Raw genomic sequence first — 14,899 nt, 5'->3', positions numbered from 1 at the left:
ATTCTGAGGAAAATGGGTAGTTCCAGACATTGTTCAGAAGAACAGCGTACCTTGATTAAAAAGTGGATTGGAGAGGGGAAAACATATAAAGAAGTGCAGAAAATGATAGGCTGCTCAGCTAAAATGATCGCAAATGCTTTAAAATGGCAACCAAAACCTGAAAGACGTGGAAGAAAGTGAAAAACTACCATTTAAATGGATAGAAGAATAGCCAAAATGGCAAGGACTCAGCCAACAGTCAGCTCCAGGAAGATCAAAGAAGGTCTAAAGTTACCTGTGAGTACTGTTACAATTAGAAGACGCCTATGTGAAGCCAAGCTATCTGCAAGAAGCCCCCGCAAAGTCCCACTGTTGAAAAAAAGACATGTGCTGAAGAGGTTGCAATTTGCCAAAGAGCACATTGACTGGCCTAAAGAGAAATGGCGCAACATTTTGTGGACTGATGAAAGCAAGATTGTTCTTTTTGGGTCTAGTGGCCGGAGACAGTTTGTCAGACGACCCCCAAACACTGAATTCAAGCCACAGTACACTGTGAAGACAGTGAAGCATGGTTGCGCAAGCATCATGATATGGGGATGTTTCTCATACTACGGTGTTGGGCCTATTTATCGCATACCAGGGATCATGGATCAGTTTGAATACATCAGAATACTTGAAGAGGTCATGCTGCCTTATGCTGAAGAGGAAATGCCCTTGAAATGGGTGTTCCAACAAGACAACGACTCCAAACACACCAGTAAACGTGCAACATCTTGGTTCCAGACCAACAAGATTGACGTTATGGAGTGGCCAGCCCAATCCCCGGATCTTAATCCAATAGAAAACTTGTGGGGTGACATCAAAAATGCAGTTTCTGAGGCAAAACCAAGAAATAGAGAAGAACTGTGGAATGTAGTCCAATCATCCTGGGCTGGAATACCTGTTCACAGGTGCCAGAAGTTGGTTCACTCCATGCAACACAGATGTACAGCAGTTCTCAGAAACAGTGCTTATACAACTAAATATTAATTAAGTGATTCAAAGGAAAGCAAAATCTTCAAACATTTTTCAGTTTATATAGTGAATGTTTGAATTTGTAAAGAAGAATACAAACACTGCTATTTTTTTGAACAGTCTAATATTCACTTTTCTTAAATTTTTTTAGAGGAACAACACAAATTTGATATATTTTTCTTCATGTTTTGATTTGGAATAGAATGTGTAGTGTTCCCAATGCATTTGTGTGTATGGAAATAAAAGCTATTAGAAGGATCTTGAGCTTTATTCACTTTTTTCAACACACTGCTATTATTTTGAACACAACTGTATGTACTGTAGGGCTCCAGAGAGAACTCTGTACATCTACGCATGTGCTGGTTTCCCCAGCAACCTGCGTACACCCAGGCTTTCTCACACATGCGTAAAGACAGCTGTTGGGGAAGTCACAAACCTTCCCTGTCTTTTTTACATGCGTGGAATAACACAGATGTGCTACTGGGCTCTGCCAGGACCCAAAGGTTGGGCAAAGCCCATCTGCACATCTACATATTTATTTATTTCAGGTACTTCTATAGCGCCATCAATTTACGCAGCGCTTTATATATATATTTTGTACATTCACATCAGTCCGTAACCCTCAAGGGGCGTACAGTCTAAGGTCCCTAACTCACATTCATACACACATGTGCCATAATAGCAGCATTGGAGGTGCGGAGTCACCTGAGAGTTAGACTGAAGTTTCAATTTAATACTAGATTACTGCCTATACTTGCTGGGGCCCTAGTTGCAGGCCAGCTCATTCACTAGCACTGGTTGAAGTATCTCCTTCTCTATGATTCAATAGCAGCTTAAACCGCACCTCTTTCGTATTACTCTCAGTACCTTCCTCCCTATGCAGAACTAAAAAAAGAGCATAAGAGGAGAGCAGAAGATTCACATCCAACTGTATTTGTACTATCATAAAATGTATATATGCAGCACTAATGATACATTTTATAATTGTTTTGTAATTTTATCATTAGCGCTGCATATATACATTTTATGATTCTAAGGAAAGGTTTTTAGAGGTTTTACCTTTTATGCTAGCGGCTATATTTATTTTATCCAGTGCTCATTTTATATTATTTAGGTACTTGTACTATGCTCCAGAACTGAATAGAACTGTAAAGAAGGCAACCAAGGCAATGTAGTTCTCCTGTGATAGAATTATAACACAGTGGCTATATATAACAATTATAACACAATAGCATTTCTGCCTTGGAAGCACTAGGGTCATTGGTTTGAATACCAACGATGGCACCACCTGCCTGGAGTTTGCATGTTCCCCCCGCACTTGTGAAGGTTTCCTCCCACACTCCAAAGACATGCTGATTTATTATTTGGCTCCTGTCTAAACTGGCCCATGTATGTGTACATGTGAATGTGAGTTAGGGAGATTAGATTATAAGCCCTTTGAGGGTTAGGAACTGATGTGAATGTACAAATTATATATACATTTATATGTGTGTGTGTGTGTAAAGCGCTGTGTAAATTGACGGTGCTATATGAAGTGGATTTAAAAAGTCTACACACCCCTGTTAGAATATCAGCTTTCTGTGATGTAAAAAAAATAGACAAAAGATAAATAATTCCAGAACTTTTTCCACCTTTAATGTGACCTATAATCTTTACAACTCAATTGAAAAACAAAACTGAAATTTTTTAGAAAGGGGGGGGAAGAGTAAACATAAAAAACTAAAATAATGTGGTTGCGTAAGTGTGCACACCCTCCTATAACTGGGGATGTAGCTGTGTTCAGAATTAAGAAATCACATTCAAAATCCTGTTTAATAGGAATCAGTACACACCTGACATTATATAAAGTGCCTCTGATTGACCCAAACAAAGTTCAGCTGTTCTAGTAGGTCTTTCCTGAAATTTTCTTAGTTGCATCCTACAGCAAAAGCTATGGTACGCAGAGAGCTTCCAAAGCATTAGAGGGATCTCATTGTTAAAAGGTATCAGTCAGAAGAAGGGTACAAAAGAATTTCCAAGGCATTAGATATACCATGGAACACAGTGAAGACAGTCAACATCAAGTGGAGAAAATATGGCGCAACAGTGACATAACCAAGAACTGGATGTCCCTCCAAAATTGATGAAAAGACGAGAATAAAACTGGCCTAGGAGGCTGCCAAGAGGCCTACAGCAACATTAAAGGAGCTGCAGGAATATCTGGCAAGTACTGACGGTGTGGTACATGTGACAACACTCTCCCGTATTCTTCATATGTCTGGGCTATGGGGTAGAGTGGCAAAACGGAAGCCTTTTCTTACGAAGAAAAACATCCAAGCCCGGCTACATTTTGTAAAAACACATCTGAAGTTTCCCAAAAGCATGTGGGAAAATGTGTTATGGTCTGATGAAATCAAGGTTGACTTTTTTGGCCATAATTCCAAAAGGTGCAAAAACAACCCTGCACATCACCAAAAGAACACCACACCCACAGTGAAGCACGGTGGTGGCAGCATCATGCTTTGGGGCTGTTTTTCTACAGCTGGAACTGGGGCCTTATTCAAGGCAGAGGGAATTCTGAACAGTTCCAAATACCAGTCAATATTGGCACAAAACCTGTAGGCTTCTGCTAGAAAGCTGATCACGAAGAGGAACTTTATGTTTCAGCATGGCAACGACCCAAAGCATACATCCAAATCAACAAAGGAATGGCTTCACCAGGAGAAGATTACAATTTTGGAATGGCCCAGCCACAGCCCAGACCTGAATACGATTGAACATCTGTGGCGTAATCTGCAGAGGGCTGTGCACAGGAGATGCCATCACACTCTGACAGATTTGAAGTGTTTTTGCAAGGAAGAGTGGGCAAATATTGCTAAGTCAATAGTGCTGTAATAAAATCAAAATGTGCTTCAACAAAGTATTAGTTTAAGGGTGTGCAGACTTATGCAACCATATTTTTACTTCCCTCGACCTAAAATATTTCAGTTTGTTGTTCAACTGAGTTGTACAGTTCATAGGTTACTATAAAGGTGGAAAAAGTTCTGAAATGATTTATCTTTGTCTCATTTTTTTTCATCACAAAAACCTGACATTTTAACAGGGGTGTGTAGTCTTTTTATATCCACTGTAAGTACCTGTAATAAAATAAATAAAAACACTGGGGTGTAAGAAAAGTGTGCCTACAGTACTCTTGTTTATTTATTGCTTACAGGCATTTATTTAGTGCCAACAATTTATGCCGCACTTTACGTACTGTACATTAACCTCACACAGTTCTCTCACGGAGCTTACAATCTAAGGTCCCTATATCACATGCATACATACACATACTAGGGCGAATTTATACAAGCGCTGATTACTCCACCAATATGTCTTTGGAGTGTGAGAGGAATATGGAGTACCCTGAGGAAACCCACACAAGAACAGGGAGAAAATGCAAACTCCATGCAGATAGGATTTAAACTGGTGGCTCCAATGCTACAAGACACTGGGCCACTGTGCTATTATTATTATGTGACTTTCTCCAAAATACCATTATCCTTTAAGGTAGGGTAAGGTTCCAAACTAATTTGAATCTGCCTTAAAGTGGTATTAAATTAAAAAAAAAAAATTAATATATTGCAGAGTACCAATTCTTATATGTAGTGGTTTCATTAGTTTCCTTTTTTCCTTTATCATTAGTATTTCCAGTAAGTCTGTTATTTTTTACCTCCTGTTCAGCATAAGTGGCAGTTAGAGGGTTGAGACAAACAATTTAACACTTACAGGGGTGCTTACTCCATTTTGTTTGCACATTCAGCAGAGCTTCACCTAATTTATAAAGCTGTGAGGAAAATTCCCTCAAAAGAAAAAAAAAACTTGCTGTAACTGCTTAAAAAGTGTTTAACTTGTTTTAGTCAAGTCCATGTAAATCTGCTTGTCCATCTAATACTACCCTGTCCCTATATTGACAATGCCGCTGTTCAATGGTGTCTCCGTTGCTCCCCCATCCAGAGTGGAGACGCTCTAAGACAGGAAGTTGTTACTGGTTGGGTCACTAGGTGAATATAAAGGAAAAAACACACAAAAAAAAGAAAAAAAATGCAGCCATCACATTTAAGGACTGGGAAACTGCAATATATAAAATCTTTATTCATGGGTTTAATGCTGCTTTTATTATTAGCTTTTATTTTTGTTCTTAGAATGACAGAGCAGCTGACATGCAAATTAACATTTTTCCTGTAATTAACAGAGCCATGTAATACTTTTATGTGTCCCATGCTGTCAGCAAAGTTTACAAAGTTTAGAAGAAGAATTCATTGACAGTATGATATCTCAGAGACAAGGAATGGACACACAAAATGGACCAAAAATGTAAACCTATTCACATTCTCCTGGAAATAAAAGGCACAAGTACATAGTGTTCTGCTTACCTGATAAGGATAGTTGTACCAACACTGTCTTGTGTTCCAGAGCCATGGAGTCTTAAAAGAGAGAAAAAATAATATTGTTAGATCTTGTTGAGCAGGATCTCTTTACCAACATGTCATTTTTATAATGAATACCATTTGTCAGCTTATTGAGTTCAAGAGTTGATATTGTCTGTTTAAAAAAGTTAGCCAATATTTACTGAAGGTGGTTGTAAACCCTCTCATATATACCCAGTGAAGTGACTGGCCTCAGATGATAAACAGAGATGGAACAAATCTTCCTACATACGTTTTGCTTATCTGCAATCTTCTATTTTCTACATCCCTTCAAAAGTACTGAATTTAGATACAATCCATCCCAATCTGTGATTAGCACAGAGGAGGGGGCGAGGAGCTGCAGTTAGAGCTTTTGTACAGTGTGTGAGAGCTGATTGGTGGAAAGGGACACCCCCCCCCCTTTCACACACAGCCCAGGAACAAAGGAGAAGCAGAGCTGTGTTGTGAATAGACAAGCTGTGTGCTGAGCTCCCTCTCCTAAACTCACCATTTTATCTCTGATGTTGGGACAACTTGTCAAAAGTAACACATGTTGATAACAGAGTAACAAGCACCTTAGAGAAATTGCACTTAGAGCTTTGGAGAGAGACAAGTAAACACTACAGATATACACTCACTGGCCACTTTATTAGATACACCTTGCTAGTAATGGATTGGACCCCCTTTTGCCTTCACAACTGCCTTAATTCTTCATGGCATAGATTCAACAAGTTGTAGGAAACATTCCTCAGAGATTTTGGTCCATATTGACATGATAGCATCACGCAGTTACTGCAGATTTGTCGGCCGCACATCCATGATGCGAATCTCCAGTTCCACCACATCCCAAAGGTGCTCTACTGGATTGAGATCTTATGACTGTGGTGGCCATTGGAGTACAATAAACTCATTGTCATGTTCAAGAAACCATTTTGAGATGATTTGATCTTTGTGACATGGTGCATTATGCAGCTGGAAAGAGCCATCTGAAGATGGGTACACTGTAGTTATAAAGGGATGGACATGGTCAGCAACAATACTCAGGTAGGCCGTGGTGTTTAAACGATGCTCATTTGGCACAAAGGGGCCCAAAGTGTGCCAAGAAAATATACCCCACATCATTATACCACCACCAGCCTGAACCATTGATACCAAGCAGGATGGATCCATGCTTTCATGTTTGTTATGCCAAATTCTGACCCTACCATCTGCCATAGCTGAAATCGAGAGTCATCAGGCAACGTTTTTCCAATCTTCTATTGTTTAATTTTGGTGAGTCTGTGCGAACTGTAGTCTCTGTTTCCTGTTCATAGCTGACAGAAGTGGCACCCGGTGTGGTCTTCTGCTGCTGTAGAATATCTGTTTTAAGGTTTGACATGTTGTGTATTCAGAGATGGTATTCTGCATACCTTGGTTGTAACGAGTGGTTATTTGAGTTACTGTTTTTTTGCCTTTCTATGAAAAGAAAAGCCCAGTCTGCCCTGACCTCTGACATCAACAAGGCATTTTCGTCTACACAATTGCCGCTCACTGGATATTCTCTCTTTTTCGGACCATTCTTTTTAAACCCTAGAGATGGTTGTGCGTGAAAATCCCAGTAGATCCACAGTTTTTTAAATACTCAGACCAGCCTGATTGGCGCCAACAACCATGCCACGTTCAAAGTCACTTAAATCCCCTTTCTTCCCCATTCTGATGCTCGGTTTGCAAGTCATCTTCACCACATCTAGATGCCTAAATGCATTGAGTTGCTGCCATGTGATTGGCTGATTAGCAATTTGTGTTACCAAGCAATTAAACAGGTGTACCTAATAAAGAGGCCGGTGAGTGTATGTGCTTTATTCAGATTTCATGACTGAGGTTTACAACTACTTAAAAATATTAACAGCAGCCTTTCTGAATACTGTACAGAGAAACCGTTAAAATATCTTTCAGGTTCCAGGGAAAGCCTGCTAAAAATTGTCATCTTTAAAGCTCACAGGACATTAATGTGGACAGTAAGATGATTTAATAAGAATAATCTGAAGAACAAGGAATGTGGCGTACTTGGTGTTTTGGACAACCAGGGCTGTCCTATATGACAAAATTATTTTCACTAATTATAATAAAATGAAACAAATTACAGTGTTGGCCAAAAAAGAAACACAGGCAGTTAAAATTGGAGAGTTTCCCATACATTGTTGGCCAGTGAAGAATACACCTCTTACATTGGTGGTCAGAATGAAAAGCACTTCTTTACATTGGAAATTCAGAGGGTAAAGGACACTCTTTAAATTTATGATCTGTGGAAGAAGGACCCTCTCTACATTGGTGGTCAGTGGGAGAATAACCCCTATATTGGTGGCCAGTGGAAGAAGGACTCTCTTAAGTTGGTGGTCAGTGGGGAGAAAGACTATCTTACATTGGTGGTTAGTGGGAGAAGGGCCCTCCTTACATTGGTGGTGAATGGAAAAGAAGCCTCCTTACACTGGTCAGGGGGAAAAGAGGCCCCTTTACATTGACTGCCAGTGGGAAAGGACCCTCTATACATTGGTAGTCAGTGGGAAGAGAACCCTCTTTACACTGATTGTCAGTTGGAAAAGGACTCTATATGTTAGTAGTCAGTGGAAGAGGAACCCTCCTTACATTGGTGGTCAGTAGGAGAAGGACTCCCTTACATATTTGGTCAGTGGAAGAAAGACCATCTTAAACTGGTGATCAGCAGGAGAAGGACCCTCTTACATTGGTGATTATTGGAAGATAGGCCTTGTTATATTGGTGGTCAGTGGGCAAAAGACCCTCTTACAATGGTGGTCAGTGGGAGAAGTACTATATTATATTGGTCAGTGGCTCCCACTTCTGTCTCAGCCAGTGAGGAGAGGGAGTCCCAGGATAGCTGAGACTCCAGTGCACATTGCTGGATTCAGAGGGGGCTTAGGTGAGTATTAGGGGGGGGCTGGGGGGGGGGATCCTGCACAGAGAAGGTTTTTTACCTTCATGCATAGAATGCATGAAGGTAAAAACCCTTGAGCCTTTAGAACCAAATGCATGGTGAAACCCACCAATGCTGGCTTTTTTTTCTTTATATTGACTTTTCATAATTGCAAATGCAGTCATTTAAAGGTTGGATGTGAGGCTTATTGTAATATCACACTTTTGGTCAATAATATAGTAAACTCTCATAAGGGATCATTCAATGCATCAATCCAAGGTTGCTAAATTTTATAGAAAATATTATGTGCTATTTTAAAGTGGAAGTAAACCTACTTTGGTAACTTTTACCTACAGGTAAGCCTTTAATAAGGTTTACCTGTCGATATTGTAAATATCTCCTAAATGTGCATCATTTAGGAGATATTTACTTTAGAAGCGTTGGTGATGTCACCAGGGCATATGCACTGCACTCTCAACAGACAGTGTGAGAGATCCATGCTGCAGCCGAAACTATATTTGCGCATGCGCGGGAGTGATGACATCGCGGCTCGGCCAATCAGATGGCCATAGCTTGAGAACCTGGGAGGAAGACCAGGTGAACATTGAAGCCTCAGGAATCCGTGACAGCGCTCTGCTGGATAATGCGCTAGCATGTGATGCATACTAATAGATTATGCTCTTAACTTGAAAGAAGATTTTTTAGAACATTTTTTAGTGTGGTTTACTACCGCTTTTGCTTTAAATTTAGGCAGTAGATTTTTTTAAGAACTTCTATAATTGTGAAAATCTCAAAGGTAGGTTAATAGGCAAACCAATTAGGTTGCACCTGGTAATGCCGTGGCATTGTTCTGCCTATTGTACCGGTAATCTTTTTATGAATAGTGCTTGTTTCTTTTGCCCCTGTACTGGACGCTCCTTTTTCTTTTGTTTTTCTTTTGGTTTAATGTCTGTTCCACCCTGCATGGCAGGTTGTTTCTCGGTTTTTAAGCACAGGGCTTTTTTTCAGCGAGAACATAGGAGAACACAGCCGGCACCTTCAGCACTGAATGTATTTAATGTGTGCTAGAGGATCTATTGATGCTGGCTGCTGGGAGATCTATTGTCACTGGTGGGGATCTATTTTTGTGTGAGGGTCTATTGTTGCTGGTGGGGGTCTATTGTTGCTGGGGGTCTTATATTGCTGGTAAGGATCTCCTGTTGAGGGAGAGATCACTGGCTGCTGGGAGATCTGTTGTTGCCGCTGGGGGTCTAATGAGGCTGGGGTAGATCTTTTGTTGCTGGAGGTGAAGTTTTGTTGTGGGTGGTCCATTGTTGTTGTGTGAGGGATCTATTGTTGCTGGGGTGTGGGGCCTATTGGCCTATTGTTGCTACAGGGGATTTATTGTTGCTGGAGTTGGGTCTATTGTTGGGGGATCTATTGTTGCTGGGTTGGGGCCCATTGTTGCTGAGGGAGTCTATTGTTATGTGGGGGATCTATTGTTGCTGGGAGGTCTATTGTTATTGGGGGAGTGTATTTATTTGACTGCTTTTCTTGTTATCATTAACAAATTCCCTACAAATTACTTAGCACCACAAAATGTTACTTGGTTCTGTATTCTCTAACAGGGACAGGACTGGAAGGTGGGTAGGGGGTGGAACCAAAGGACGGTGCTCAGAGGAGTATAGGGGGTGGAGACAAGGGGGGACTCAGAAAGGAGGACTTCCTGTACCTATTCTCTGAGAAAGAAAGGCTTAAGCATAAAAACCTCTTTGAATAAAATTAGATTTAAAAAGAAAGAGAAAATGTAAACGGGGAAGTACATTTCCAGTTTAAAAGAACTATTTTCCTAACAATCATAGGTTTTCTGATTGTTAGTGAGATACAATATATCTACCAGGCCCAGCAAGCCAAGTTTGAGAATTCTAGGTCCTGAAAAAGCAAGACTTGTCTCCAATAAGGTAAACACCTGATCCCAAAGTAGAGACATATCCAGAGCATATGTAACACATCTGCTGGGGAAGTGGAGCATCGTGGACATATAGGCATGGAAATAAGTCTCATTTTCTGTAACCAATCAGCGATCAAATAAAGCTGATGAAGGAATTTGAACTGAATAAACTTGGGTTGTGCTGATAATCAAGAAATCTCTAGGTCCTCCCATTGATCAATTGATCATCAACCAATGAAGGTGCAAAGCAGTGGTCTCTAAACTGTGGCCCGGGGGCCGGATGTGACCCTTTCCTTGCTTTTACGCAGCCCTCGGGGCACTATTCCATCCACTGACTCCATCAATGAGACATCATTCCTGCCACTGACACCAACAATGGGGCACAAATCCTCCCATTTACACAAATGATAGTATACAATTCCACCCGATATCACCAACAATGTAGCACTATTCTTCCCAATGACATCAATAATGGGGCACTATTTCTCTCGCTGATGCCTGCAATGAGGCATAATTCCTCCCAAAAACACAAATAATAGGGCACAATTCCTTCCATTGACACCAGCAGTTGGGCACTATTCCTTCCACTAACACCTATATTGGGATACAACTCTTCTCACTGACACCAGTGCTGGGATACAATTCCTTCCAATGATATCAACCATGGGGCACCATTTCTCCAATTACCACCAGTGGTGGGGCACTGTTCCTCCCTCTGACACTAATGACAGACCACTATTCCACCCACTGACACCAACAATGGGCCACAATTCCTTCCATTGCCACCAATGATGGGTCACTATTCCTCCCACTGAAACCAATGATGGAGAACTATTTCTTCTACTAACACCAACGATGGGGTACTATACCTCCCCTAATTCCAAAAATCTGGCATTGTTTACTCCCAGTGAAGCCAGGACATTTTCTGCTCTGACTTCCCACAGTCCGACCCCCCCCCCTAAAGTCTGAAAGACCATTATCTGGCCCAGGGGCGGACTGGACTGACCATTCGAGCACTGGGGCACTGCCCGAGGGCCCAGGGTCAGTAGGGGGCCCCATGAAATGCCCATGGTACCTTTTTTATAGGCTTTTTTGAGTGTGGGCAAGGACACAGGGGCCCCATGATCCCCTATTGCCTGGGGGCCCCATGAGTTGTCAGTCCGCCCCTGATCTGGCCCTTTGTTTAGAAAGTTTGAAGACTCCTGGTGTACAGCACTGTCACTTAGCATTTCGATAAGGACATAGTTCCACAGCCTGAAGGTGGGTATATATCTCTGTGGTAGGCTTGGTTAGAGTGTCCATACTTAGAACGGTTTCCAGCTTGCAGGCAGTTCAAGACACTTTGAGCGATCTGAATTGAGAGCAGACTGCATGACGTAAGGTGAGGTAGCGATAGAACTGCCTATTAGTAAGCACAGTACACTGGGTATGTCAAAATCAAGAAAAGTTCCCTCCACAAAGGTATTAGAAAGATGTTGGAAGCCCTGGCTTGACCACCAGTCTGGTGGTGTCTAGATGGCAGACACGCTAGATTTGTATATTAAAGTACCCCAAGGTACCTAGTTGATGTGAAAAATGATTTTCTATGTGCCCTTGAGTTGAGCCTGCATTCATATAGCTGATCGCTGCATCTCCACACAGCTCAATCAAATTGTAAATGAGCCTTCACTTTCACAGAAACAGTAAGGGGTTATTTACTAAAACCGGAGAGTGCAAAATCTGGTGCAACTCTGCATAGAAATCAATCAGCTTTCAGGTTTTATTGGCAAAGACTGAAGAAGCTGAAGTTAGAAGCTGATTGGCTACCATGCCAGGAGACCAAACTGTCACTTATTCCAGTGACATGTGTACTGTTTTGGATTTCCGTTCTTTAATTTTCACATTTCACATTAGAGAAGGGAAGAGAACACAAACACCACCACTGTGCCCTGCTTCGTGAATAGCCCTGCAGAGCGACAGGCAAAGGCACCACAGCAGAATTGTGGTGATCTTACACCCCCATCTGAACCAGAAGTGTGGCTCTCCACTCTACATATCAGATGCTCTCAGTGATGCTCTAGAGAGCTCAAGAGGAAACAAAAAATATAAAAGTAGTCATGTGAAAATGAAAGTAAGAAAAATACGGTGGCTATATCTGAAAATGTTATTTGTCTGATGTCTTCAGTACTTTCTAACTATCTGATCAGGTACAGCTACACAGATAAGGGGTTCTGACTTCACATGCTGCATACCGCTTCCAGATGATTGATTCTGATTGAAAATGTCAGTAATGACAAGCTCTGTATATCTTTCATGACAGCATATTTTTAACTGGCATTGCAAAAAAAAAAAAAAAATCAGTAGTACCTTTGAGCTTTTAACAACCTTAAAAAAGGAGATATTCCCATTTACATCCGACATTACCCTGAACCTTCCATTTGCTGTCCCTTTGAGTGTGCTATAACAGGGCACTTACATAACACTGTGACACCATAGCAACAGGACATTAAAATTCACGCTGAACAATGCTTGCTGGGCTTTGTGAATAGCTAATCAACTTCAGTTAGTCAGCAAAATTATATAATAGGTAAAGGGCAGAATGTACACTATTTTCTCTTTAAAACCTGTGCATTTGTGTTATTTAACATGCAGCAAAATGTAGAATTGAATGCTATAACTCCACCATTGTCAGTGCTCTCTTTTATTTTTCACTTATTATATGGTGTGCTTTTACACTTAACCTTCCACTAGACCTTTTAACAGATGGAAAGGAAAATTGGCCAGCCTCATAATTAGAGGGACACCTGCTCTAAATGACTCTATTATAAATGAAAAAAATGAAAGCTGCTCTGGAATATAGAATACTGATTTAATCAAATGTGCCCAGGCAACTCTCTTTGCAAATTTCTATTAATTGGAGTAACTACAAACACTGCAGAGGGCACAGTTCTTCCCCTACATTTCAACATCTGTGTTCTGACAATATTGTGATGTATGTATAGGTTGTGGCTATGTTCATTCAAGTGCTGGATGCAGAAGAGCTTCCAGAGCCTGTGTTATTATGGCAGTGCCAGCAGAAGAAATAGAAATATCTGGCAAAGCATGACCCACACATTACATCTAATGTTCAGGCTAACATGGCATAAAGCAATGCCCACTACGTGTGTCCATGTGTACAATCTATAAGACTTGGTGTTTGTGGGTGCTGAACTTTGACTACTACAACTACCTTCTCATTGGCATACCTTTACATAGGCTATCCCTCTCAGTGTCTGCTACCCCTCTCTGCCAATCCCTCCACTGGCTTCCACTCACCCAACGAATACAATTCTGAATACTAACAACAACTTACAAAGCCATCCACAACTCTGTCCGCAGCTACATCACCAACCTGGTCTCAAAATATCAACCAAACTGCTCTCTTCGATCCTTCCAAAACCTCCTGCTCTCTAGTTCCCATGTCACCTCATCCTATGCTTGCCTCCAGGACTTCTCCTGAGCTTCTCCCATCCTATGGAACTCCCTACCCCAATCTGTATGGCTATCTCCTAATCTATCCACCTTTAGACGATCCCTGAAAACCTTTATCTTTAAAGAAGCCTATTCTGCTTCTAACTAGTAAACTGCCATTTCTTTCCTCCATCAGCTCATCCCCCCACAGCTATTACCTTTTGTATCAGGCAACCCTTCCACTTAGACTGTAAGCTCTAATGAGCCGGGCCCTCTGTTTCCTCTTGTACCAAATTGTATTGTAACTGAAATGTCTACCTTCATTTTGTAAAGCACTGTGCAAACTGTATATAAATCCTGAATAATAACAATAATAATAATTGACCCTCTTAAACACCTTATTCTGCAATATAACAGCAACTTAAACCCCAACTCAAGGAAACTTGAGGGCACTGCAAGGGTTGATTACTCGATGAGGTCTAAGGGACTTGTTAACTGCTTCCCGACCGCCCTATAGCAGAAATACTGCTACAGGGTGGCACGGGTGCGGAAAATCACGTATATACAGTATGCGTAATTTTGCAGTTCTGGGCAGGGGGTGCATGCCCTACCCGCGCCGATATTTGCGGCTGCAGCTGTCAATCACCGGGTCCCGGCCAGTGATTACTCGCTGGCGCCCGGTGATTTCCGACAATCTCCAACGGGGAGAATTGTTTTGTATACTAACAGTTCTCCCTGTCAGCTTGGGCACACTGATTTGGATGTGCACAGTTATCCAAAGCAGTGTGCTTACAGTGAAGCGCACGGACACAGCCCCAGGGGCGGACTGACCATTTGGGAACTCGGGCATTGCCCGAGGGCCCGGGGACAGTAGGGGCCCCATGAGATGCCATTGGTACCTTTCATAGGCTTTTTTGGGTGTGGTTTAAGTGTGGGTGAGGACACAGGGGCCCCATAATCCCCTATTGCCCGGGGCCCCATGAGTTGTCCGTTCGTCCCTGCACAACCCCCTATGTAAAACACTCCCAGCAGACAGTTAACCCTTTGATCACCCTTCATGTTAACCCCTTCCTGCCCACACACAGCCAACACAGTGAAACAGCACACAGCACATAGTTAACCCTTTGAGCGCCCCAAATGTTAACCCCTTCCTGCCCAGTACCATTAGTACAGTGTCAGTGCTTTTTTTTTAGCTCTGATCACTGTATT

General features: G+C 41.7%; 1 protein-coding gene across 1 annotated transcript in view; it reads right to left on the bottom strand.

Annotated features, from left to right (window-relative positions):
* The window catches only part of CERS6 (ceramide synthase 6), a 316,537-nt gene that overhangs the window by 110,182 nt on the left and 191,456 nt on the right, over nt 1–14,899 (bottom strand). The window contains exon 5 of the mRNA XM_089660323.1: nt 5,388–5,438. Coding sequence (XP_089516449.1) covers nt 5,388–5,438 — 51 coding nt within the window. The remainder of the gene's footprint in view (nt 1–5,387; nt 5,439–14,899) is intronic.

This window comes from Staurois parvus, unplaced genomic scaffold (assembly GCF_062004578.1).
Source record: "Staurois parvus isolate SC_StPar_1 unplaced genomic scaffold, SC_StPar_1.0 ptg000031l, whole genome shotgun sequence".
NCBI lineage: Eukaryota > Metazoa > Chordata > Amphibia > Anura > Ranidae > Staurois > Staurois parvus.
Note: the sequence above shows the minus strand (reverse complement) of the source record. Positions and strands in the feature narration are given on the sequence as shown.